This window comes from Equus caballus, chromosome 25 (genome assembly GCF_041296265.1).
Source record: "Equus caballus isolate H_3958 breed thoroughbred chromosome 25, TB-T2T, whole genome shotgun sequence".
In the NCBI taxonomy this organism is placed as follows: domain Eukaryota; kingdom Metazoa; phylum Chordata; class Mammalia; order Perissodactyla; family Equidae; genus Equus; species Equus caballus.
Window position 1 is genome coordinate 35,371,177 of NC_091708.1, and position 26,435 is coordinate 35,397,611.

Below are 26,435 nucleotides of genomic sequence, written 5' to 3' on the forward strand. Positions count from 1 at the left end.
TGGGCCCTTCTAGCTGTGGCATGTGGGACACCGCCTCAGCATGGCCTGATGAGTGGTGCTATATTCGCGCCCAGGATCTGAACGAGCGAAACCCTGGGCCGAGGAAGCAGAGCGCAGGAACTTAACCACTGGGCCACAGGGACACAGGGACACAGGGCCGGCCCCTAACCAATTCTTAAAAGCAGTTGCTCTACCCCCTCAGTCAACAGGTTCTCAGGGACGTAAATAACCCTAGTCACAATTTCTGCTAAACCCACAGTTTCTTCTGAAACAAAGTTCAGTGTGCTTGATTTATATGTTTTTTAAAGAACAGGAGTGAAGAAGGCATTCTTGTATTCAAATTCAAGCAATTGAAAAGGAAAGCAGGAGGACAGAGAAAATAAACCACTGACACCAGAGCTTTAATTGTCACACTTTTATTTAGGAAACTTCCCCATAATAAGTGAAGAGGTAGTTCATAGTATGTCTAACATACAACAGATTTAGAACAGCTATTCACCAGCTGAAATAAAATGTTCTAAGTTGTTTAGGACAATATTTTAAAAGTAGTGACACTGGTCACCTTCCATTTATAGAACTTCTAATAAAGAAACTAAAACAAATTAAAACCACATCTGATTTACCTCAGAGTCACTTCAGTTTGGAGTTTGTCTTTAAAATTAAATAATAAATAAATAAATGACTGTGACAGTAATTTCTTTAAAACCAAACTATGGTAAAGAGAGGCCTCTCTCCTTTTTCGTTATCCTGGGGATCCATAAAATACAACTGCTGAATGACTAAGGTTTTAAAAAATCTTCCTCATCTACAGGAATACGACTAGTTTTGAAAGTCATCTTCCCCTATAAGACATATTTGATATCAGTAACTGGACCACTTTGCAATACAATCTAGGAAACATGTATAAACAAGGAGAATAGTCAAGTCACACTAAAATTAAGAAAATGTCTCACAGAAACAGAATGCCTCTCCAGCCAAGAAATGGAGGAGACTGTGAATCACTTCAGTGGTTTGCAGTTGCAAAAGGTGACAACTAGACAAAACTTTACTCATAGAGAACCATCAAGATGCTGATTTTAAGTGATCCAAGAAAGCAAGGCAGTTTTCTTTATTATTTCTAGTGTAAAATCAAATTGACATCTTATCTCACTAAGACCACATGAGACTGTAAGCTCCATGAGGGCAGGGACCATAGCAATCTTACCTTCATAACCCCAGTATCTAGCATAGTACCTGGCAACAGTAGGTGCTCAACAAGTGTTTCTTGAATGACTGAGTTAACCCAGAAATAGTCTCCAACCAAAGACACCAATCTTATTTGAACTCATGCTTTTCAGTCTTCAAACCAGTAACAAAACAGGACATGAATGTAAGCAAAGGAAGCACTCCATCTTGAAATTTCCCTGTGATGAAATGATGTTTGGAGAAAACAGTGAAATCTTTAACATGTCGGTGTCTCACTGCTGCATAGAACTGGTACTCTTTGGCTGGATCATATAAAAATCAGAATGCTAGGAAGCATCCTTAGATCATATGATGAGTGATGATAGGCATGATACCTATTAGTCTTACTGCTCAATTGTATTCTCGTTTTAAATCTTTTAACAAAAGGTATAAATTACACCTCAAGTCAGATTCACATGTAAAAGCATCAAATTATAACAACTTTAAGAATTCCCTCTGACTACTCAAACCTAATTTTTGGTTTATTGTTACATGCACTCTCACAGCTCAAAAATAAAAACAGAAAATCTTGACGGAAACTAAACACTGCCTCCAGACAAAAATCAATCAGTTTCATATTTGGATCCTTCTAACATTATTCTTATTTGTCCTTTCCCTCCCTAACCAACACCCAGCAAATCAGTCATTTGCTTGGGAAGAATGTAATATTCATTAATTAACAAAAAAATAATTATCAAAAAGTAATTAACAAAAATAAATCCTGTGATATTTTGTTTGCAAAATCCAGGCTGTCTCAGAAAGCCTATAGGGATTCACAAAGGTGAAGCACAAACTAGGAGCTTTTGGCTAATGTATTCTTGATCCTGTACTAAATCTTTTGAAGCCAAGGGACACTAGCTCATATTTAGTCACTTATCTACTTTGGCCAGCCTTGGCCAGGCCACCTCTTTGGGCTTTGGATACCCCAATTTTAAAAAAAGAGGTGGAGTAAATGATCTCTGAAGATTCTCTAAGGACTAACACTCTTATTACCTAAATCTAACTCATGGGTCAGAAACTAATAAGACTCAAAATTTTACTTTTGAACTATATAACATGTGCTTTAGGAAAAACAGTTTGGAACAATATGGAACAGTCTTCCATACTGGAAGATCAACTTTGTATTAGTGATTTATCAAAGGTGGCAAGGTGGGACATTATACCTTTATAGGAACATCTGAATGCAATTATCTGATTGCTCCTTCTGTCACCCACTTTTTTCAACCATTTTAGAAATTAAAGTACATGAGGAAATGAGAATTCAGAGGTTATTACAGTATACTGGACAAAACTCTGAAGGCCAAACTCACCTTTCTGATGGCTAACCTCTAAAACAAAGTCTGGAGACTCCCAAATAGCTCCTTTTTAGAGAGACCATTATAGTTTAGCACATTTTAAGTGTGCCTGGAGTAATTCCGACTTCAAAAGCATTAAGAAGTAAGTTACATATTAATTACAAGCATTTGGCTTCTTTCTGGGGAAACTTCTCCTCTAATTACTGTTGTACAACTCTACTTCTATCCTTTGCTGATGATGCTCTTCATGGTGATTCCTAACTGTTTGTCTGCAGGTGTTGCTGAAAAGACTGTATTCCGGTCTATGTGAACAATTCAATGACATGAAGTTGAGCCATAATACTGTTGAAAAGAGTACAGAACCCAAAATACTACTTTATAACCAGCTCCAAGACAAGTACAAATGGTAGGAAGTAGATTCATTCATTTATCAGACAGAGCTGAATTATCAATAGGCAACAAGAAGTTCTATCACATATTCAGGCCAATAGCAATATCACCTTATATCTCAGCCTATTTTCTGACAAAGAAAAATATTCATTCTCTTAGCATAGACTCTATTAGTGGAGTGTAGGTGATGTTATTAACTTGTTGGTACCTTCAGAATGTGCCTGGTGAAAAGCCTAAAATAGTGTCAGTCTAAGACATAAGTCATTGTTAGGTAGACAAATGGGATAACTCCTTGGGAAAAGAAAACAGACATCACAGGATAAATAATTCAAAACAAGAAATGGGAGAGGGCAAAAGGAAGGCAAGACCACTTCAAGTGGTAAGTTGCCTGGTCTGTTAGTGCTTTGACTCACCCCTACAACCTGCAGAGGCTTTGGAGAAGTCAAACTAGCAAAATCACTCCTACAAACACTGAGACTATTGCCACATTTTCAGTCAGTTCTAGTCGTGAGCATAAAGCCCCTACTCAATTCACACAAGTACTATCATTCCTTAAGTTCAGGACAGCTTGGGCCAGTTTACCTGCATCCAGGACCTGTGTTGCATCAGGTTGTGGCTGACAACCTTTAGAGTCTGTGACTGTTGTACATGCAAAAGAATCAAAATCCACTGTGAGGTCTTGCACATTTCTTTCATTTGCATTATCAAAGCTGTTTTTGCCATGCAGCTGTTTAAGGTGTTTCCTCAAAACTGGCTTATGTGCAAAAACCATGTCACAATAGTTACACTTATGGGGCTTATCTCCACTGTGAAGGTTAAGATGATCCTGTAAAGAACACTTCTGAGAAAAGGTTTTCCCACAGATCTTACACTGGAAAGGTTTAATGCCGGCATGCACACGCATGTGTCGATGAAGGTTGCCTTTCTGAGTAAAAGTCTTGCCGCAGAGTAGACACATAAAGAGTTTATGCATTTTTAAATGGTTGGCGTAGTTCTCCAGGTGACGAAACACCCTGGTACACTTTGGGCATTGGTGATGCCACTGTAGGCCTTTGTCTACACCTCGAATATTAGGCCCAAAGACATCTTTTGAGGCCATGATGATGTTATCACTGCCTGTGTAAGAGAGGGCATAATTGTGGAGATGGTTTTGTTCTATTTCACTTACTCTGTTTTCCACGGTTGAATTTATCAGGGAGTGCTGGGGCTCTGATGAATGTAAAGCAGTGGGTTCAGAAGAAATAAACTGGTTCTGATCTTTTTTACTTCTAACCTCTGATACATCCCCAATAGATTCTACCTTAACAATCTGAATATCACTGTCCTCCATATCCATACTGTCTTCAGATGGATGAATACAAGGTGAGTTCTGCTTTGGGGATCCTCTGGCATCTCCCTGCTGTTCTTTTGACTGGGGAGAAGCACTCTGTGGTTCACATCCCTCTTTACTATCCATTGGTTGTTTTGGCTTTATAAACTTCCACAGGGCCTGCGTGCACCGCTCTACAATGTGGCTCATCTGAAGAAAACTCGCAGCAGTCAAGTAATTTACCAGTTCCATCTCAGGGAATTCCAGCACACCACTATAACAGGATAAGAGCAATTGTCTCCCCACTTCGGAACTCTGTAATATGGAGATTTTCACCTCTCTGGAATCATTCAGTAAAAACTGGTCTCTTAAGAAGGGGGAACCTGCAGCAAACACAATTTTATGCCCCTGTACCTCAATATCATCTATGAGAACTGTAACATCACAAAATTTATTCTCTTCTCTTAATTTGTTCATTTTTTGTAACATTGAATCTCCATAATTTTCAAACTTGAAGTGAAGGAGATCTGATCTTTCAGACATTTTGGCAGACCTAAAGAACAGAAATGTAAAAAGGATGAATTTAAGAAAATTCCAACAATTAAGAAACCTGGATTTTCCTTCCAAAACCAAATTTGTGTTGTCATTATCTCTTTGTATGTATCCAAATAAAATTTTCCTTGAAAGAGGAAGCTAGTATAACAGCTTTCAAAGGCTGTTAAAAATTACTCCTTACCAACATCAAGTGTCAATGGCACCTAAGGAGTGGACTTATATCAGTGTGAATAGCTTGGCATTCACTCAACTTTTTTTTTTCCAAAGATTTTATTTTTCCTTTTTCTCCCCAAAGCCCGCTGGTACATAGTTGTATATTTTTAGTTGTGGGTCCTTATAGTTGTGGCATGTGAGATGCCGCCTCAGCATGGTTTGATGAGCAGTGCCACATCTGCGCCCAGGATCCGAACCGGCAAAACCCTGGGCCGCCGAAGAGGAGCGCGTGAACTTAACCACTCGGCCACGGGGCCAACCCCTCATTCAACTTTTTAAGATACTTAATACAAGAACAAAGCTTGAGTTACTCTGAGTGTTTTTTCACTTCTCAAATAAGAATTCTATCAGGTTTCAAAAACAAACTAAAACATCTCAACAAATAATAACGAAGTAACTATTTTCTTTTGTGTGATACCATGAATCTGCCTCTTCAAAGACAAAACACTCTTTTCCTTTGTTATGTATTTTAAAGAACTGCAGGGACATTACTTGCCCCATTCCTGGGTAAACTCTCTTCTCTTTAAAATGATGTGAATTTATTCATACAAGTATTTCTACGATAGAATGAAAGTCACAGACCTAAAGGGAGATTGTTTAGACAATGTTAGAGGCATAGGTCTTTGTCCTGTGCATTTTGGACAAATATAAACTCTCTCTTAAGAAACATGTCTTGATATAGAAAGTAAATAAAATATTTGATACAGAAAAACCAGGTGAGCCACTTGGTGGGAATCTGAGCAGGAGTAAAGTGGATCTAATTAATCCCTACTAGATTCTGTTCTTTCTTCTTTATCTCTATTTATCCATCATTACTCATCAACTGGACTACTAGAACTGATTCATAAATGTTCCTTGGCTTCCAGCTTCTTTTCCCTCTAGTCCAACTTCTACAGTGACCACACGTCATTTTTCAACAACACAGATCTGATTATATCCAATCCTGCCTAAAATCTTGCCGTGACTTCCCATTGTCTCCTGGATGAAGACTAACCTAAGTATAAACTAAGTATACCTAATAATAATTAAAGTAAACACTGGCCTAACCCATTCAACCAGAGAGAAGGTGTCTTTGCCAAAATTCTCCGCATGTTTGTTTGTCTCTTTACATAGCAATTTCTTTGGAAAAAGCCCCCTGATTCCATACTCTTCAAATTATTTTCTGTTAACTTGGCTTCCCATGTGTCTTGCTAAAGAGAAAGAGGAATTAACCATGCCAACATAATTCCAGTCCACCAGTCATCGTAAAAGTAATAAAATGGCACTCTCTGTCTATCTATCAGTCTTGTATGAGATCAGCAGGTATATCAGGTCTACCCTTGAGAAACAGCTCTACAATCACAGTGCATCAATAAATTCACCTTGAACTTCGTGCATTCATCAACCCCGTAGGTGAGAATCACTAATACAACCAGCTGCTCTTGGTCACATCTGGACCCTGAAGCTTAATCTTTATAATCTTCTGTAACACTGACTTACCAAGGCTGATAGAACACCAGCTCCTGAAGGAGGCGGCCAGCTCTTCTCATATTGCTCAGTGCCTGGTTCATGAGAGCACTCTATTGACTCCAAGCCTTAGCACAGTTATTCCATTAGTCTAGAACACTACTCTTATGCAATTCTGACTCCTTTATTTCCTCCAAGAGGCCCTTCCCTAACCCCTTAGACCAGAACAGCCGTATCTACTGAGCTCATAGCAGAGTACTAAAATAAGACTCAAAATACTTTATTAAATACTTGCTCCTTCCTCTCCAAACAGCAAGCTTCATAGCACTAGAGGGAAACATCTCCAGCCTATTCAATGAGGCTCATGCTTGGAAACTGCATCTTTTAGGGCAAAACACTTTTTCCTTTTGCTTCAAATTCTACTTACTGCAGCCACATTCACTCCTGGCCAAACCCTCTTCTGTTCAGATCAGTGTGTATTCCCATCACCTAATATTGTACTAAACACATGGCAGGTGCTCAGTTTGCATTTGCTGAACCTATAGGATTCATTTGACAGTGGTAAGAAGGAAGAAGTGCTGTTAGGAAGACCAGCTCAGTGCCTGCAGAAGCATTACATGTCTGAGGCCATGAGAGCCTAGAAAGGAATCAAAATGGGAATAAGGAGTAAGGGAAAATTACAAAAGATTCCAAAGAACTTGGAAACTAACTGGATACAGAGAATCGAAAAAGGAATGTGTACAGGTTCTAAACTTAGGAGGTTAGCTGAATGAAACTGTCATTGAAAGAGAGGTGAAATTAGGAGGGGGAACTGGTATGGCACAGATATATTAACAAAAATAAACATACATAAACTATAAGCTTTTCCCTTTCATGGCACTCTGAATGTAAACATAATGAAAAATCACAATAAAGATGAGAGAGAAGGGATAAAGAAAAGCAAATGTAGCAACAGAGAAAAGACGGTGAATATCAAATAAAAAGGAAAAATCTAGGAGATACAGGGAATACAGCAGTAAAGAAAACAGCAAAACTGTATTGTCCCTGGTGAGTTTTAGCAATTACAGTAGCTTAATATATTCATTCTGGAAATGGTGAAATGTCCCAATTTATAACCAGAAGTTATAAAAATGACTGTTGTTTCAAGTGGCCAAACAAAAGGGGCATTCTTTTTTAGAGTTTAGCTTAGAGTTTAGCTTGTTCTAAATCTACCCTCAGGTCAGTATTTTCCTACCTACACCCAAAAATGAGCATTAATTGCTTCCATCTGTAGTATGACAGTGCTCACAATGCTTTAGACAACATCGTCCTCAGGGATAACTGTTCCTTGAAGCTCCAAAGATGAGGAGCTGGAGTACAATTTCATTTACTTCCTACCCATCAGTCTCAAGAAACTTACCAATGGGAGCAGCCAACCAGGTATCCCAGGAAAGTGCTTGTTTTGATTTGTCTGCTGTAGCCAAAGAATGTGAGGAACATTTATCCTGTTTGAGAAGTTTTCCCTAATATATGTCAGCCCACTCTATTGTCTCCTTTTGATAAACTCTTATTTCCAGGCCACACAGTTTATCCCTTAATTGTTTCCTGTCACTAGTTTCTCCTTCGGATAGGCTGTTAGTTATTTGAGGGCAAGGATCAACCGTTACTTTTTACACAGCTCATTCAACAAAAACCAGCAGAATAATGAACTCTTCATGTTCCCTATGAAATTATTATTGAGCTAAGGTAGAGACATCATTATCATGATATTCCCTTTTGAGTGCCCTGGGGAAAATTTTTTTCTAGGGTTTGTTTACAAAAGAGTTTTTACGATATAAAACCAAATTTTAGACAAACTTTTTTTTTTACTTTTCAAAAATTTCAAAATAAAAAGGAATAATTGTGTTTCTTATGAACTGGCTTAGTTTTATTTAAAAATAAGAGAAATAATAGCTAATCTTTACCTAAATTGACCCACTAAATCCTCAAAATCCCTATGAGGTAGGATTTATCATCATCCTCACTTTGCATTTGAGGCAACTTAAGCTTGGAGAACACAAATAACTTGCTCAACTTAAGAGAGGGGGGAAGTGCTAAGTGTTAGAGTTGGAACTTGTGCCCAAGCTGAGTGATGCCCAAATCCACGCATGAAAAACTAGGCTACCTGAAGTTTTATTTTATGGATAACGTCAACTGTGTCACTGTTCAGATTTCCTTCCTCATGTCCATTTAGTTGTACGCTTATGATTTACATGCTTTTGTGTATTTAGTTATGCCTCAATAAAAGGTTTATGTTTAAAAACAAAAAGTACAACTTCAAGCCAAATTTGTGTCAAGTCTACAGGATTTTAATAGGAAGCCATTTATATATTAGTCATATTCCAGATTGCATTTTATTTCTTTATCCTTGTTTTACCCTCCTTTCTCACCTATTTAAACTTTATGTTATTTTCCCACCTTTTGTTTATTTGTAGACTGAAACAAAGCCATTTGCAAATAAAACTAAAAATTATGAATATAGTTGATTTTCAGAATCTCTAACTGTAGTTAACTTCTAAGTGTAGTAGGAATTATTCATAATTTTAATAAAAATCACTCACATAATTCCAGACTGTAGCAGAGCTTCCAGTAACTGAAAGAAAGTAAAGAACTGGTCGGGTAGAATAGAGACTTGTCACTATATTCTACTGATTCTTTCCAGAGAATGATTTCCAAATTCTCTCTCTCTATTCTTACTATCATTGCCAAGGTTCAGGTCCTTATCATCTATTGCCTAGGTTACTGTGATTAAATCTGAATACTGCCAAGTTTCTATTAGCCAGTTTGGAATGACCCATTTCTCAAACATCAATGTAATAGGAATATTCTCACTTAAGATCTCTTTATGTTTACAGAATTCTTTCATAATTATTTCCATATCAAATGTGCCAGCTGATTTGAAAATTTCCCTTTGTTCAAACAGGAGTAACCAAAAAGGATCAGTGAATATTCTAGGTTAGACAATGTTTACTGCAGTGCTACGGGCAGGGAGAAAATACCCATTTCTTATCTCAAATGCCTCTAAAACTTTGTTATTCTGTATAATAAACTCCCAAGCTATATGTCAGTCTGTTTCCTCATCTACCTCATAAAAGTGTCTTTATCTTTCAACTTAGCACTCAAGACTACTTGGAAATCTTTCTTTGTCTCTCATTAACTCCATATGCCATTTTTTAAAGAGGTTGTAATATACTACAGCCTTTCTCTGCATCGATCCTCCATTCTTTTCTTCCTTTGGGTAACTTTCATGACACTACACTTTCCAAGTTCTCACTCTTTTGTTTTGTTTTTACTTATAATTCTAAGTAACATATATGGAAATATATCCTTCCTAGAAAATTTTTGAACATTATAAAGTAAAAGTTCCCTTTCCCAACCACCTTCCACTCAGTACTCAGTTTGTTCTATGTTTGGTCCTTCATGACTGTCCCTCCTCCTATTTTATTTTATTTTATTTTGAGGAAGATTAGCCCTGAGCTAACATCTGGGGCCAATCCTCCTCTTTTTGCTGAGGAAGACTGGCCCTGAGCTAACATCCATGCCCATCTTCCTCTACTTTATATGTGGGACCCCTACCACAGCATGGCGTGCCAAGCGGTGCCATGTCCGCACCCAGGATCCGAACCGGCGAACCCCGGGCCACCGAAGTGGAATGCGCGCACTTAACCACTGCGCCAACGGGCTGGCCCCTCCCTCCTTCTATTTTAAAAACAACACTTCTATCTGCTTAGCCACAGAAAATATAAAATAAAATTATGTTTTATACATAAACTATACACATTGTTTTGCAACTTTCCTTTTTCATTTCTTGTTTTTGAGGGCTATTTATGTTGAATAAATATAGATCTAGTTCATTCTTTGTAAACTGCTGTACAGAAGTGGGCATGTTACTTAACTACTGGCCTCAGTTTTCCACCCTTCTTTTGCTGGTCTGTTCCTCAAGCGTTCACTAAATTGTGTAAAGATAAGTATATCCTTCAAAGCTTAGTCCTTGATTTTTTGCTATGTTTTTTCAGGACGTACTTCTTCAGAAAGCCTGTCTGGTTTCTCAATGTTTTATTACCTTCTCTTCTTAAAAAGTTCCTAAATGCCCATCCTCATGGCCAATCCTGACCAAACTTAACAGTTCAAGCTACCCAAAAATACCTGCCTGAGGCTACTCCTCTATCACTCAAAATACATGAGGTCTAAACTGTTGCACTGCTAAAACTCAGTAAGTCAGAAACAAAAATTCATGGAGACTGGCTCTGAGAACAGCGAACACGAAGGCAAGGAAATGTATTAGTTTGCTATTACTTTAGCATATCAAGACAGAAATGATGAGGGCCTGAATAGAGAGAACAATAATATGGATGGAGACAGGAAAGAGATTCGAGAAATATTTTAAACAAAGAACTCATGGACTTGGTGACCAAGGTGGGGAACAAGAGAGGAAAGGTCAAGATGACTCCAAGATATTTGGTTTCAGTGACTGGATATCTTTGATGGAGTGTTATTCAATAAGCTAGGGAACACTGGAAGAGATGATCATGAGTCTGGTCTTAAAATGTTTAACCTGAATCATATCAAGGAGAAGTTCTATTAGTTAGCTGGATATGGGTCTGAAGCTGAAGAGGAGACCTGATTATAGATAGTAAGTGATAGATGAAAGCATGACATAAATAGACCTAATTGTGAAAGAAACTGGCCTAAGCTGGCACCGATTGGAATAGGATCTAAGACAGAAGGAAAGAAATAAAAAACATATATAATACACAAAAAAATTCATTATTTCCCTTTTCTCAATCTGGAGCTCCTCACAAGCCTCTCCATTTTTTTTTTTTTTTAAATCAATGAGCCTATCTTTGCTTAAATTTTTTCCGCTCCTTTGACTCCCACACTCAGTCATTGCTTAGTGCAGTGGTGTAAAACCATGGATTCTGGAGCCATATTTCCTAGGATCAAATTCTGCTCAACCACTTACTAGCTGTGTCACCTTGGGCAAGTTACTTAACCACTTCTGTGCTTCAGTTTTCCCATCTGTCTGTCAAATAGTAATATTATGTCACAGGGTTGTTATGGGAAATTAAATTAATTTTTAATGTAAATTAAATTTAAAAATTAAGTTAATTTTTAAAAGAGCTTAGAACAGTGCCTGGAATGTGCTTTATAAGCATTTATTGGGTAAATAAACAAATAAAGCTGTCAATTTTCTTTGTGAAATCCTTCATAGGTGGCAATTTCTCATTCTCATTTAACACCAAACTAGTTGAGGTCTCCATTATTTCGTATTATCATCACCTCATCACTCTACTGAAATTGCTTTTTAAAAGGTAACTAATGATCTCTTAATAAAGAAATGCAATCTTTTGGTTTTTTCCTTCCCCAAATGCTCTATATGAATTGTCCCCATGGACCCTTTTCAAAATTCTCTTCTTTTGATTTCTGGGTCTCCTTGGTTGCTAGAACCCTGCACCTTTATGCTTTATCCCCTACCTGTGTTTCTGCTACTATACCAACTACTACTAGCTCTAATTCCTCTTTTTGCTTTATAAATACAGCCATTCCCTCAAAATATTCCCTTCTTCTCAATAATCCCTTCCTGATGCCAATTATTCCCATGGCTTCCACCTCTTTGCTGATGACCTAAACCTTCACTTCTAGCCACAACATTTAGGCTGAGCTGCAGATTTGCATTTCCAACTCTATACTGGACAGCTCCGTGTGGGTATCCCATTAGTAATTCAACATATCCAAAAAATAAATGTGTAGTCTACACTAAAGCTTATGGCTTTATTGATGATAATGGCATCAACATTCTTCAAATACCAAAGGCTTAAAACCTGGGAATCAGCTTTGGTACCTCTTTCACACTCAACACCGAGTTTATTATGGAGTCTTGACACCATTCACTACAACATACTCGCATTCTTCCCAATAATACTGTCATAAATCCATTTCAGGACTCCATTGCCTCTCACTAGGCTGATCCCATAACTCCTTCAAAAGAATCTCCAGTAAAAGTACCTAGACTTTAGCTAATGTCCAGAAACAGTTTATAGAAATTCCTATTCTATTGGCTGACCTCCAGAACAACATGGCTTTCTACAGTGCAAATCTGACCATATCTGTCTCCTGCTCAAAACTCTCCAAAAACAACTTATCTCCTTCAGGTTTAATCACTATCTGGACCTCAGCCTACTTTCCCAGCCTCATATCTCATCCTATGAACAAGGGTCCTCCCACTTCCTCCTCTTTCCACACAAGTTATGCTCAGTCTTTCCTTCACAGCATTGCAATTGTTCCTTCTGCATGAAAAGCTCTTCTCCACCTCAAGAAGTATAATTTAGACGTCACTTTCCTTCTTCAGCCTTTCCGGCAACTGCCACTTGGGCAATTCACACATATATGACAGATACATATATCGCAGCAGGAGGACTTCTATTTATATCCGCCTCGCAAACTTGACCCTGAAAGTTGGAATGATATCTTACAAATTCCCAGTGCCTGGCACAGCGCCAGTAATATAAAAGATGCTGCAGCCAGTGGCTGATTTGAGGGAAACCCCGGCAAAAGGGTATCCTAGGTCAGCACTCATAAAGATTCTCGCGGGCTGGCATGAGGCCTTGCCAGGGCCTCAGCTCTGGCACTTCTTACAAGACACCAGAGTCGGGAGTCCAAGCCAACGGCGAGGCCCTCCGCTGGGGTCCCGGGAGGAGGTCCCTGGGACATCCTTAGGCTCCCCACTGCAGACGCAGGGAGGGGAAAGAGGCGGGGCGCAGCGTGGGCCGGGCAACGGGCTCGTAAGTCTCCCCAGACCTTAGCCAACCCCTCCGCCCCCATCCCAGCGCAGGTCCTGGCCAATCCAGGGCCCCAAGAGGGCTCCATCTTGAGACACCCCGTCCCCCTGCCCGGTGCTCTGGCCGCCTCCACACTTACAGACCCGGGGGAAGGCCGCCGTCAGGATCCGGCACCACCAGGAGCTCCGGCCCCTCGGGGCTCCGGGAAGGGGGAGGGGCAGAGAACCCGAGCCAAAGGGGGACCCAACGGAACCGGAAGGGCAGCCCTCGCCGGACAAAGACAACTTCCAGGTCCCATGGTCCTCTCCACCAATCGGAAGGCTCGGAGGGCAGCGGCTGGAGAGGGACTTTCCGCCCTGTGGGCGGGGTGCAGACTGAGTGTCCAGGAGTTTTGCTCCAAGTGTCCCCTCCAGCTACTCCAAGATGCGGCGACTCGTTAGCGTCTGGGGCTTAGACTGTGCGCGCTTCGCGCTTTCTCAGCGTTTCTTCTCGAGCGGGGCCTCGACCGTCTGCTGCCTGCGAGGGCCTGAAGGTCTCCTCCGCTTTTAAGACTTGGTAAGTCCCACCCGCCCAGGGATGTGGACTGGCCTCGTTGGGGTCCTGAAAGCAGGAGGATTACATCCCCGCTTTTGGATGTTGGTGTTGCCCAGGGATCTCATTCATTCCCGTGGCTTCTGTTACCTACAGCTGCTGACCTTTCACAGATCACTCTCGGCAGCCCAGACTGGTCTCTTGAGCTCCAGGGCCAGCTGCCCAGAAGACATCTCCAATTGATTTGTCCAGATGTTAAAGTACCTTTTAATTATCTCGAGTTCATCTGCAGACCTGGGTCTTATCTCCTGTAGTCCTTGTGGTGAACGGCATCATCCACACAGTCCTGCGGAACAGAAAACTTTAGTATCATTCTAGAGTTCCTTTCCTTCTCTTTGCCTATACACTTGCTCACTGGATTCTCCCAATTTCCTTTTCTTTTCTTTTTTGGGGGGAGGGAGGTTTACAGTGGTATGACACACATAGTATTTCTTTCTTTCTTTTTTTTAATCATTTGTAAGTGTAAACTTAGGTAGCGTTAAGTACATTTACCATGTTGTGTAACCGTCACCACGGCTGTACCCAACTTCATTCTTTTGCATATGGATATTGTTTTTCCAGCACCGTTTGTTGAAAAGACTGTCTTTTCCCCATTGAATGGTCTTGGCATCTTTGTTGAAAATCAACTGACCATATATGTGAGGGTTTGTTTCTAGGCTCTGTATTCTATTACACTGAACTATATATCTGTCCTTAGGTTAGTACCATACTCTTTTAATTACTGTAGCATTGTAGGAAGTTTCAAAGTGAGGAAGTATGAGTCCTCCAACTTTATTTTTCTTTTTCAAGATTCTAGTGGCTATTCTGGGCCCCTTGAAATTCCATATGAATTTGAGGATCGGCTTTTACATTTTTGAGAAAAAGACGGTTGTAATTTTGATAGAGATTGTGTTGAATCTGTAGATCACTTTGAGTGGAATTGCCATCTTAACAATTTTGTCTTCTTATGAATATGGAATGTCTTTCCATGTACTTAGTCTTCGTTAATTTCTTTCAGCAATGTTTTCTAGTTTTCAGGGTATTTAATTCTTTTTGATTAAATGGAATTGCTTTCTTAATGTCCTTTTCACATTGTTCATTGCTGGTGTGTAGAAACAACTGATTTTTGTATGTCGGTCTTGCATCCAGCGAGGTTGCTGAATTTGTTTTTCTGCTCCAGTAGCTTTCTGTAGATTCTTTGAGATTTTCCATATATATGATCGTGTTGTCTGTGAATAGAGATAGTTTTACCTCCTCCTTTCCAATATGGATACTTTGTATTTCTTTCTCTTGTCTAATACTTCTGGCTAGAACTTCCAGTACAGTGTTGAATATTAGCAGTGAAAGGAGGCATCCTTGACTTGTTTGTGATCTTAGATGGGTAGCTAAACTATTGAGTATAATGTTAGATGTGGGTTTTTCACAAATACCTTTATCATTTTGAGGAATTTTCCCTCTGTAACTAGTTTTCTGAGATATTTTATCATGAAAAGGCATTGTATTCTGTCAAGTGCCTTTTCTGTATCAATTGAGATGATCATGTGTTTTTTCCCTTCTTTTTATTTATGTGATATAGTACATTGATTGATTTTATGTTGAACCACCATTGCATTCCTGGGATAGATCCCACTTCGTCATGATGAATAATCTTTTTAATATGCTGTTGGATTTGATTTCCTTATATGTTGTTGAGGATTTTTGCATCTGTATTCATAAGAGATATTCGTCCATAATTTTCATTCCTTGTGATGCATTTATGTGGCTTTGGTATCAGGGTAATGAAGGCCTCCTAGAATGAGTTAGGAAGCATTCCCTCTTCTTTAAATTTTTGGAAGCGTTTGAGAAGAATTGGTGTTAATTCTTCAATAAATGTTTGGTACAATTCATTGGTGAAGCCATCTGGTGCAGGACTGTTCTCTGTTGGGAAATTTTTGATTATGCACTCAATCTTTTTACTTGTTATAGGTGTGTTGAGATTTTCTATTTCTTCTTGAATTAGTTGAAATAATTTGTATGTTTCAAGCAATTTGTCCACAAATTTTCTAGGTTAATTTGTTCGCATATGATTGTTGATAGTATTCTTTTATAATCCTTTTTATTTCTAGAATGTCAGAAGTAATATCCTCACTTTCCTTTCTGATTTTAGTTATTTGCACGTTCTCTCTTCTTTCTTTAGCAGTCTAGCCAAAAGGTCTGTTGATTTTGTTGATCTTTTCAAAGAAACAGCTTTTGGTTTCATTGATTTTTCTCTGTCTTTCTATCCTCTATTTTGTTTATCTCCACTCTCATCTGTTTTATTTCCTTTCTTCGGCTAGCTTTGGGTTTAGTTTGCTTTTCTTTTTCTAGTTTTGTAAGGCATAAAGTTAGAGTATTGTTTTGGGATCTTTCTTCTTTTTTAATGGCCATTTATAGCTATAAATTTCCATCTGATTACTGCTTTCATTGCTTCCTATAATTTTTGGTGTTTTTTGTTATCATTTTCATTTGTTTTTAAGTATACTCTAATTTGCTTTTTGATTTCTTCTTTGACCCATGGGTTGTTTAATTTCCACATATCTGTGCATTTTCTAGCTCTCTTTCTGTTATTGATTTCTAACTTCAACCCATTGTGGTTGGAAAGGTACTTTGTATGATATCAATCTTTTAAAATCTATTGAGACTTGTTGTGGCCTCTAATATATGACCTGTCTTGGAGAATGTCCCATGTGAACTTGGACAGATGTATATTCTGTTGTTGAGTGGAATGTTCTGTAGATGTCTGTTAGGTCTAGTTGGTTTATTGTGATGTTCAAGTCCTCTATTTCCTGACTTATCTTATATCTGCTTATTCCATTCATTATTGAAAGTGGGGTATTGAAGTTTCCAACTATTATTGTAGAACTGTTTATTCTTCCCTTTAATTCTGGTCATTTTTGCTTCATATATTTTGAAGCTCTCTTACTATTTTGCTGTTTGTTTTCCATGGTACTTACAGCTTTTGTGTCCTTCATTTCCTCCATTACTGCCTTTTTCTGTGTTTATTTGATTTTTTCTAGTGAAAAGTTTTGGTTCACCACGTATTTCCTTCTGTATATATTGTATAGATATTTTCTTTGTGGTTGTCATGGGGATTACTTTTAGCAGCCAAAAGTTATAACAATCTAATTAAATTGATACCAACTTCAGTAGCATACAAAATCTCTCATATACAGTTCTGTCCCCTATTTCTGTTATTGATGTCACAGATCACATCTTTATACATTGTGTGCCCCATAACATAGGTTAATATTTTTGTACGTTTGTCTTTTAAGTCATAGAGAAAATAAAAAGAGGAGTTACAAGCCATAATTACAATACTTACTTTTTATAATGCCTGCGTATTTATCTTTATCAGAGATCTTTATTTCTTCATATGGCTTCAAATTACTGTTGAGCATCTTTTTATTTCAACCTGAAGGATTGTCTTTAGCATTTCAGGAAGGGCAGGTTTAGTGGTAATGAACTCCCTTAGCTTTTGTTAAATCAGAAAATCTTAACTTCTCTCTCATTTTTGAAGGACAGTTTTGCCAGATATAGAATTCTTTGTCAACAGTTTTTTTTCTTTCAGCACTTTGAATATTACCAACCCACTGCCTTCTAGCCTCCAAGGTTTAAGATGACAAAATTGGCTGATAATCTTGAGGATTCCTTGTATGTGATGAGTCACTTCTCTCTTGCTGCTGCAAGATTCTCTTTTCTTTGGCTTTCTACAGTTTGATTATTATTCTTTCTCCCCTTTCTCTGTCTCCTCCTTCTGAGACTCCCACAGTGGTATGTTGTTTCTCTTGGTAGTGTCCCACAGATCCCTCAGGTTCTGTTCACATTTCTTCATTCTTTTATTTTTTCCTGTTCCTCAGATGGAGTAGGAAATGCAAGGAATCCATCTCTCTACCTGGACAACAATTGTACTGGCAGAAACTGTCTGAAGTAACTGTTTTGGAACTGTGGAGTCTGTTTGAATGCTTGCATCTTCCATGGGAAAGTTTGGTTGGTAAATTGAGGTTAATTTCAGTCACTGTCACCCTTTAGTGTCATAGCACCTACCCATCTCCTAACCCTTAACCCCGTGGCAGGCAGCTATGTTCACATTCCTGGTGTGGCTTGCTGGAGCCAGGGTGGGAAATAAGAACCTTGTGCTCCAAATACCATTGTTCTGTGTTCTGATTACTGACTTCTGCTTTTGAGTTCTGAGGTGCAGACACAGAGGCTGGTTGCCATTGTTTCAACCCCCATCAGGTGAGCTGGCTTCCAGGGGATTTGAAGGAATAGCACCTGTTTTTGGTTAGTTTCTCCCTTTCACTCCATGTGGCAGCCAGGATTAGGATATTCAAAAGCAACCACTGATATGGAGAAAATTAGAAAGCCGTCACATAAAACGAGGAAAAGATGCAGGCTCAGAAAAGACCTGAGAAGACTTCAGGATGATCGTGATCCCTGACACCGAGATACCCTTCAACAATCAAAAAAAAAAAAAGCAAACCAAGGGGCCAGCCCAGTGGCTCAGTGGTTAAGTTTGCACATTCCACTTCAGCGGCCCAGGGTTCGCTGGTTCAGATTCTGGGTGCAGACCTATGCACCACTTGTCAAGCCATGCTGTGGCAGGCATCCCACATATAAAGTAGAGGAGGATGGGCACAGATATTAGCTCGGGGCCAGTCTTCCTCAGCAAAAAGAGGAGGATTGGCAGCAGATGTTAGCTCAGGGCTAATCTTCCTCAAAAACAAAGAAAATAAAAAAAGCAAAAAAAAAAAGCCCCTAGCAAACTCTGGGGAGGGGGAGAATCTGATTTCCAGAGTTACCACATTATAAGATTCAAATGTCCATGTTTCAAGAAAAAAATCAAAAGTCTTACAAAGAAACAAAAAAGTGTGATGCATTCAAAGGAACAAAATAAATCAACAGAAACCTTCCCTAAGAGAGCTCAGACATCTGACCTACTAGAAAAAGACTTTAAAACAACTATCTTGAAATTACTTATTGAGCTAAAAGAAAACATGGATGAAGTCAGGAAAACAATGTATGAAAAAAATGAGAATATCATCAGAGAGAAATTATAAAAAGGAACCAAAATGAAATTCTAGAGTTGAAGAGTACAGTAATAGAAATAAAAAATGCACTAGAGGGGTTCAAAATCAAATTTGAGCAGGCAGAAGAAAGAATCAGCAAACTTGAAGATATTTATTTTTAAAGTACCTCTCAAACCCTGTTCCTTTTTACTCCTTTTCTTCTGCTGTAGTTCAAGCCTTTCTGATCTTAAGCAGCCTCCAGACTGTTCTATACCCCCTATTTTGCCTTCTCTACTTCTACCAGAAAGATCTTTTTAAAAACTCAAATCTGATACTGGCACTGTACTGAAAAACCTATAAGGGTGCCCCTGTGTCTGTAGATTGAACTTCATTTTCCTTATGTTAGCTTTCAGGGTCCTTCCCATTCTGGCTCCTGGTTACTACATCAGTCAACTGAGCCTTGAGCTATAACTTCCAGTTTCCAGAAAATACAAGGTCTAAAGGAACAAACTCAGTGACTTCTTGAGGAAGCAACCATTCAGATCCAGAATGTGGGAAATTTTGCACCTCAAGTGGCCTGATTTCTTCAATAAGCCAGTTTCTTTTAATTTTTTCTTAAGTGCTAGATTAAAAAAGCAATTAATGGACATAACAAGATGCAATGTGTGGCACTGGATTGGGTACTGATTCAGGAAAAGTAATTGTAAAAACATATATTTCAGTCAACAGACACTTTGATTATAGTTAGGTATTAGATGAGAGGAAAATTTACTGAATTGATATTACTGATTTGGGAAAGCCAGCTGTAAAAATATTTTTAGGTTGATAGAAAATTTGAATGTGATCTAAGAATTAGATGAGATGAAAATTCACAGAAATGATAAGGTAGATATTGTCAATTGAATAAAGCAGATTGCTAAATTATGTGATCTCATTTTGAAAAGCAATAGGTAGACACACAGAAGGATATGCATTAAAGTATTAACATTTGTGGAGGGAATGTGATGTTTTTATTTTTTATTTTACCTTGTCTCTATTTACTCTTTTACCGCAAGCCATACTGTACTAATTAATAAAATTATATTTAAAAAATTTTTGTTACGATTTACATATCCATTTGGCGTATATATGAGTCAAGAAATACATGAATGTATGGTCACGAAAATGTGAAAAGTGGTTTTGTCAGGGTGTTAGGATTTCAAGGGATTTTACTTTCTTCCTAATACTGTATCTATTATTTGAATACTTTAAAATGAGTGTTTTATTATATAGCTGTTTAAGGAGGAAGGGAACAAAGCTATTTTCTTGCAGGAGTACAGCCAAGTCTATAGTAATAAGTCACAAAGAGGACTGCAACAGCACAGCCTCTTTTCTTTTTCTCTGGTTAATTTGAATGCAATATCCACAGGAAAACATTGTAGATGACCCATTCACCAGGAAAAGGGCATATTCTATTTCAATAAAGAAATGGAAAGAGTAAGGGGGAGGCTGTAGAATTATTTTATATATTATTAAGACTTAAGTAGCACCTTTAATAATCACTTGTTTCCAACTACATTGTGAATTCATTCAGGACGAGGACTTTAAACTTAATTCTATTGCCGCTGCTCTATCACTTTTTAATGATTTTTAAATAAAATCCCAGCACCATCTTTGAATAACACTCTGAAACAATCTTGTTCATTTCTGTCCTGTGTTGTCTCAAATACCTCAAGGCAGCCGTGTTGTAGCCAGTGGCCCTTGCTTGGATTGAAGTTTTGACTTCTAAACTGAATTCTGTTACTTAGGCAGGACTCCTTTATAAAATGAGAAAAGTCATAGCATTCTCACAGGTTTGTAATAAAGCCAAGTGAGATACCTGTAAAAGGACCTATCACAATCCCTGGTGCATTGGGTGCCCTCTGTAAAGGCCAGGTGAGTTAAGCAACACTTGTTAAGGGCTGCTTTTGAAACAGCACTTCAACGCGAAAGGTGAGCAGGGGATTCCTTGATCTAGCACCAGTAGCCTTTGCGGTTGTATCTCCTCTTAAACGCAACAGGTGCTACCCAGCCTGCTTCCCCCGCCATTCCAGCTTCCAGTCCCTAGTGCCATCTCATAGCCACTGCCGGCGCAGCGGAACGTCCCGCTCCCACCGAGCAGACTCCGCGCAGGCGCAGACTCCGAGGCGGACTAAAAGTCCAGGTGGGGCTTCGAGGAAAGGAAGTACGCCCTCGCCGCCTGTTGTTAGGCCAATGGGGCCGCTCTGCTTAGCAGCGGGCCTATGAGACGGGGCAGAAGGCGGGGCGGAGGGCGGAAGGAGCCTCTCTCACGTGAGTAGGGGGCGGGGAGGGCGGGGGCAGGGCGGCTGGGGAGGCCCAGGCGGCTGAGCCTCTGGGACGGCGAACGGCGGGCGGCGGAGGAGGAGACGGTGGTTCGGGTAGGGCCGCGTTCCCCCTCCTCCTCCTCCCACCCTCCTATCCACCAAGCCCGGGGGGATCCGCCGACGGCCCCTGCGGGGAGCCAGGCTGTGTTCTCGTTCCTCCAGGCTGGGCCGGAGAGACTGCGCTCAGCTCCCTGGACGAGCCGGGTTCTGAGGGGAGCCGTGATTGGGGGGAGGGGGAGCTGCGGCCGACGGCAGGGGAGAGGGCGCATGCGCAGGCAGGAACGCCCTCGGAGCCCCTGCCCAAACCGGTTCCCCCTGTCTGAGTGGGTGGGTGGGTGTTTGTCTTCGGAGTCCTGCATTTGGGGCTGTCCCTTTGGCCCCCCCCAGCAAAGCCGGTTTGGCTGTTGACTTTCATGTTTTGGGCCCGCCCCTATTTGGGAATCTGGCCTCTCCCTCCGCCTCAGTTTCTCCCCATTGCTCGCTGGGCCTGTATCTGTGACTTAGGTTGGCTTCGGCCTCAGGACATCTTCCTGGGCTGCGCCTGATTTGAAAGACTTGCTTTCTTTTAGTGTCGGTCTGCCATCTCGTGTTCTGTCTGTCTCACTTTCCCCGCCTGCAATTAAAGTGTCCCCGGCATCCCACTCTTCCCATCTACTTTTGAGTATCTGCGCCCAGTGCCTCGTTCCTGTGTCTTGATTCTCAGCAAGCTTCAGGCTCGTAGGTGTTGAGCCAGAGGATAACCCCAGACTTCCAGGAGTTCGCTGTCCATGCCTGGTAGTACTTCCGTTCCTACTCTTCTAACGTTCAGATTGTTATCATCTGCACCTGCTTTTGCAGGCGTGTCCATACTTCAGGTTACTTGGGGATTCGTTTACCTAGGAAGTAAATGTCTTAGGAGACCTTGTTAAGTGATCATGCTACTAGTGCTCACGGTACTAGTGCTCCGTTAGTTTAAAATCACGCTCCAACTTGAATTTGAGACCTTTTGGCTTTTGTTGTTTTTATTAGTGGAAAAAAAATTTGTCAGGATCGGAGTTTCACAATTCATTTGATATTTTCATTCAAATAAACACCTGTATTCACATACATGTGACTGGAGTAGTAAATGATGAGTGTGTGTGTGTGTGTGTGTGTTACCAGCTGCTTTGTTTATTTAGGAGGAAAAAACAAAGGAGGATGAATTGAGCTATGTTTGTCACATTAAACTGATGTTTGAAAAGAGTTGAAAGAAAGCTTCGATGCCAAGGAAGTGCACATTCAACTTTTTTTTTTTTTTTTAACGAAGGACCTGTTGGCCTTAATTCAAGTATCCATAGGGTGCTATTTTCATATGTATTGGAGACTTTTAAGTAGAGTTTACTTAGAAGAGGTGAAAATGAGTAGGGGAGAGAGGTCTTTATGGTCTTCCTTTGTAGACCTCAGGTTTTCGTTAATAAAATTTGAATCCATGATTGATTTGTGTTTATTGGTAACATTTAAAATTCATGTGTAGCTTTAATACAATTTAACTCCAATTCATAATTAAAATTGAACACTTGCTGTGTTGTGTACATTTCCTTTTCGTTGTTTCAGTTTTATAACTCAGTTTACAGTAAATTAACTCGTTGGTGTTAAGGTGTATATTTATCTGGATAATTAACCTATCAACTATATGCATTTGGGCATTTTTGGCATAGTGTTTTGTTAGCAGTTTACAAGGGCGTAATCTGGATTAAATAGTAATTTAGTGGGACTCTAAAAAGTGAAGATACCTGTTTCATATCTTTTCTCCTGCATATTGAAAGAAGTGTATTATGCACATTATGTACGTGAGGGGACATGATTTTCCACAAAGGTATCTAAACTTTACAGCCTGAATTCTTTAAAGAAGTCATTCTTTTATTAGCTATACTTCCAGCTAAACTTTACAGCTCAGATTATTTTTAAAAAGTCATTGTCTTTTACTGAGCATGTTCCCAGCTAAAGTGAAGCCTACTTTGAAGGGCTCATCATTTCCAGTAATTGTTTTAACAAGTGACCTTTGAGTACAGGCTTCAGAAAATAATTAGTTTAAATCGGTGCTACTGTTGAGTGTCTTTATAGACACTGGTGTGCTGAGGTTCTGACATAGGCTGCCCATCATGTTATCTTTGTAGTTTTCAATATAATCAGATATTATTACACTTCTCAAGCATGTGGAATAAGTGAATATAAAGCCCTTAAGTCTTTTTTGGAGATAGAACTCAAATACTGTTAAAGAAGTGCTAATTTAACCACCGTACAGAAAGCAGAGTTTGGCATGATATTTGGGTGCTTTGTATGTAACTACCTTGTTTTATTGGTTTTCCATAGTTCTATCCCAAGGAAAGAAATCCAAGGCTAAGGACTTGATGTCCATGGGTGTACATGAAAAAGTGTCATATCAATTTAACGGCTCTTTCTTTTTTGCATAAACTAGTTACTTGATTCTCCCCCTACCCCTAGTTTGGTGTTGATCCTGAGATCTTTATTCTTTAGAAAACTTGTAAGTCAAAACAATACTAGCTAGACATTTAAACCGATGTTGTAACCACTCTTGTTGACCCTAACAGCCTTGTTTCTCTTTGTGTGTAAAGGCTGACCAAATATGGCGATTTGCAAGACATTAACACTTTATAGAATTTAGCCTGGAAGTTTCCCTCTTTCCAAAGCAACCATAATACTCTGAGTTAGTCATCAGTGAGGATTTTTTGAAGATTGTTCTTTCTGTCATAGTAGAGTTCCATAACGCCTCACTCTCCCCCAAAATCCCTTTTTCTGTCCGTCATTCAGTAAAAATAAAGCCCTAAATTCGTTTTTAAGGTCATGCTTGACATTAAATAGTATTTATTACCTTGGTTAAAACATGAGAAGTATATCTTCTTAATTGTATGACTGTGCTGCCAAATTTGGGGGTTTGTACCTCTCTAAGAGTTAATGTGTGATTATTATGTATCTCTAGTTAAGACTGCATTAGCTTTTATGTTATAAATCACTACTTCTTGGGATCTGGTAATCTTTGTGACAATAAGTTTTTCTCCATACTGAAATCTGGCATTTCTTAAGGTACATTAGCAAATTTGTTTCTGTGGTAACTTTAACAAAGTGTTCTTAACTCTTAAAGCTTAACAATAATTTGACTATTTAAAAAAATTTTTTCCCGTTTTCCCTTATTTGTACTTATAATTTTGGTAATTATAACCAACAACCTATGGTTATAATCTTGTTTTCCGTTTTCTGAGGATGGTCCCTGTATGAGAAAAGGAATTGATGTGTGAATCTTTCTTTGGGAACATATTTTAAATATCATCAAGGGTATTAAGAGACAGCATTCAAGGCTCAATTGGATTAAATGTTGGACGTTTGTCTGATACTGCTGAGAAGCGCCATGAGTTGATCATTTTAATATTTTCACCATAGAGGTAGTAAACTCTCGTATACCCTTGAAGTATGCTGATAAACAGATTCTGGCAATGTGAGAGTAGGAACATGTCACGTAAATCTCATTTGCTGTGACACACGATTTTCTATAAATAGATATCTGATATGTCTGCAGAAGGGAAATGATTATATCCTTTTTGTAGTTACCTGTTGAATTCTCTGTATTGAAGAAAAATCTGACTTGTGTCTAACCTTAAAAGCTAATACTTACATAAAAAATTGTTCCCTAGCAGAAGGTCTTATTTTTTATTTTTTTGCTTTTGGTTGTGAGAAGAGAACCTTTCAGATAGGTTTAAAAACATCTGTGGAACTTAATTATTTGTGAATTTTTAAAATCATCTTATACAGTACCTATTCCAGTGATGTGAATGAAGGTGCTCCGTAAATGTTTATTGATTGCCCACCCCCTATTCAACACGCTTATGAAATGGTCCACCGTCTTTGTGTAACTCTGGACCAGGGTCATCTTATATCAGAAGATGCAGAAAACATGTGTGTCTTCTAAATATTTGTGGTTTGCCTACACACATTCACCTGACAAACAGGTCATAGAGAAATCATGTTTATTGCATTCATCTTAGGCTTTGGTCATCTATTGAAGCATTTACTTGCTTGGCATTAAATTCACATAGTTTAAGGAGAAAAGAATAGTATAAATATTTCAAATCTAAGTGTAGACAGGTTGATGTTCTAAATGGAATAGATTCATTTTCTTTGCTGTGGATGAGAAGGAACTATATTGACTAATTTCCTAAAAGGAGGAAAAGTCTTTGTGCAATCCTGCATGGCTTAAAAGTATTCATATTTTTGTATTTATAAAACACTAAATTACATTATGCTTTAGAAATCCATTCCAGAAAAAGTGAAGACAAGGATACTTTTTTGTAAATCTGTACTATCCAGGTGAGAAATATAATCTGACCTTGTGAATGAGTAGTACATTAACATTAAGCCAACTTTCCTCGTGTTCCCAGAGGTAGGTTTCTATTGTGGAAGCGGCAACCAAATAATTTAAATATTTAGTTTTAGAGATCTTGTGTTGAAGTGGCATAAAGCTAGCATACCTAGAGTTCTGTAAAAAATTAAAGTGCTAGGGGCTGGCCCCGTGGCCGAGTGGTTGGGTTCGCGCGCTCCGCTGCAGGCGGCCCAGTGTTTCATTGGTTCGAATCCTGGGCGCGGACCTGGCACTGCTCATCAAGCCACGCTGAGGCAGCGTCCCACATGCCACAACTAGAAGGACCCACAACGAAGAATATACAACTATGTACCGGGGCGTTTTGGGGAGAAAAAAAAAGGAAAAAAAATAAAATCTTAAAAAAAAAAATTAAAGTGCTATTTCCTAAAATATCCACAGGAATGTGGGGAAGCCACTTACATGGTTTGTTTTTTCAGTTAACAATATTGCACTCAAATAATCAACACAGAGTAAAATAAATTGTTTTATGTGCATTTCATCCCTCTTCTTACCACTTGTACCTTTCATTAGAGGTTTCAAGATATAGGAGGGAGAGTGTGAACTTCAGAATCAGAAAGATACAGATATCCCAAGTCTTGCACTTACTTAGTATACCACTGACTGTAAGCTATGTAATAACTCAGACTCAGTTTCTTCATTTGTAAAAGTGGAACTAATTATGCTTATATCATGGATTAGGATTGGAAAGCACCTGACGTCCTCCCCCGCTTTCCTGGATACTCTCATTCACAGAAGAATAGGAAGAGTTCAGTCTTCATTTTCACCTGTGAGAAAACTGAACCTACAGCGTTGTCCGAATCAAACCAAAAAGGACCTAGTTCAACTCCCAGACGGT

General features: G+C 39.1%; 2 protein-coding genes across 18 annotated transcripts in view; one reads left to right on the plus strand and one right to left on the minus strand.

Moving 5' to 3' along the window:
* Nucleotides 1-400: 400 nt before the first annotated feature.
* ZBTB26 (zinc finger and BTB domain containing 26) lies at nucleotides 401-13,513 on the minus strand. Of its 2 annotated transcripts, none has more exons than XM_001502295.5 (2): nucleotides 13,369-13,513; nucleotides 401-4,771 (listed from the first exon to the last, which is right to left on the minus strand). In XM_001502295.5, exon 2 carries the CDS (start codon nucleotides 4,759-4,761, stop codon nucleotides 3,436-3,438), a length of 1,326 nt encoding a protein of 441 aa, XP_001502345.1. In that variant the 5' UTR covers nucleotides 4,762-4,771; nucleotides 13,369-13,513; the 3' UTR covers nucleotides 401-3,435. The 2 variants fall into 2 exon arrangements, with proteins under 2 accessions (XP_001502345.1, XP_005605828.1); XM_005605771.4 differs by having other exon boundaries at nucleotides 13,373-13,486.
* Nucleotides 13,514-13,534: 21 nt separating this feature from the next.
* The window catches only part of RABGAP1 (RAB GTPase activating protein 1), a 160,763-nt gene continuing 147,862 nt past the window's right edge, over nucleotides 13,535-26,435 (plus strand). For 5 of the 16 annotated variants that reach the window (XM_070251710.1, XM_070251711.1, XM_070251713.1 and 2 more), the window contains exon 1: nucleotides 21,156-21,240. The gene's annotated coding sequence lies outside the window, so the exon portion shown is untranslated. Of the gene's footprint in view, nucleotides 13,785-21,131; nucleotides 21,241-26,435 lie in introns of those variants that run through there. The other 11 variants (XM_070251706.1, XM_023628821.2, XM_023628822.2 and 8 more) reach the window with 10 other exon arrangements.

Bases quoted from the DNA above. Each gene is read 5' to 3' on its own strand.
- ZBTB26 (XM_001502295.5), bottom strand. From the start codon at position 4,761: ATGTCTGAAAGATCAGATCTCCTTCACTTCAAGTTTGAAAATTATGGA.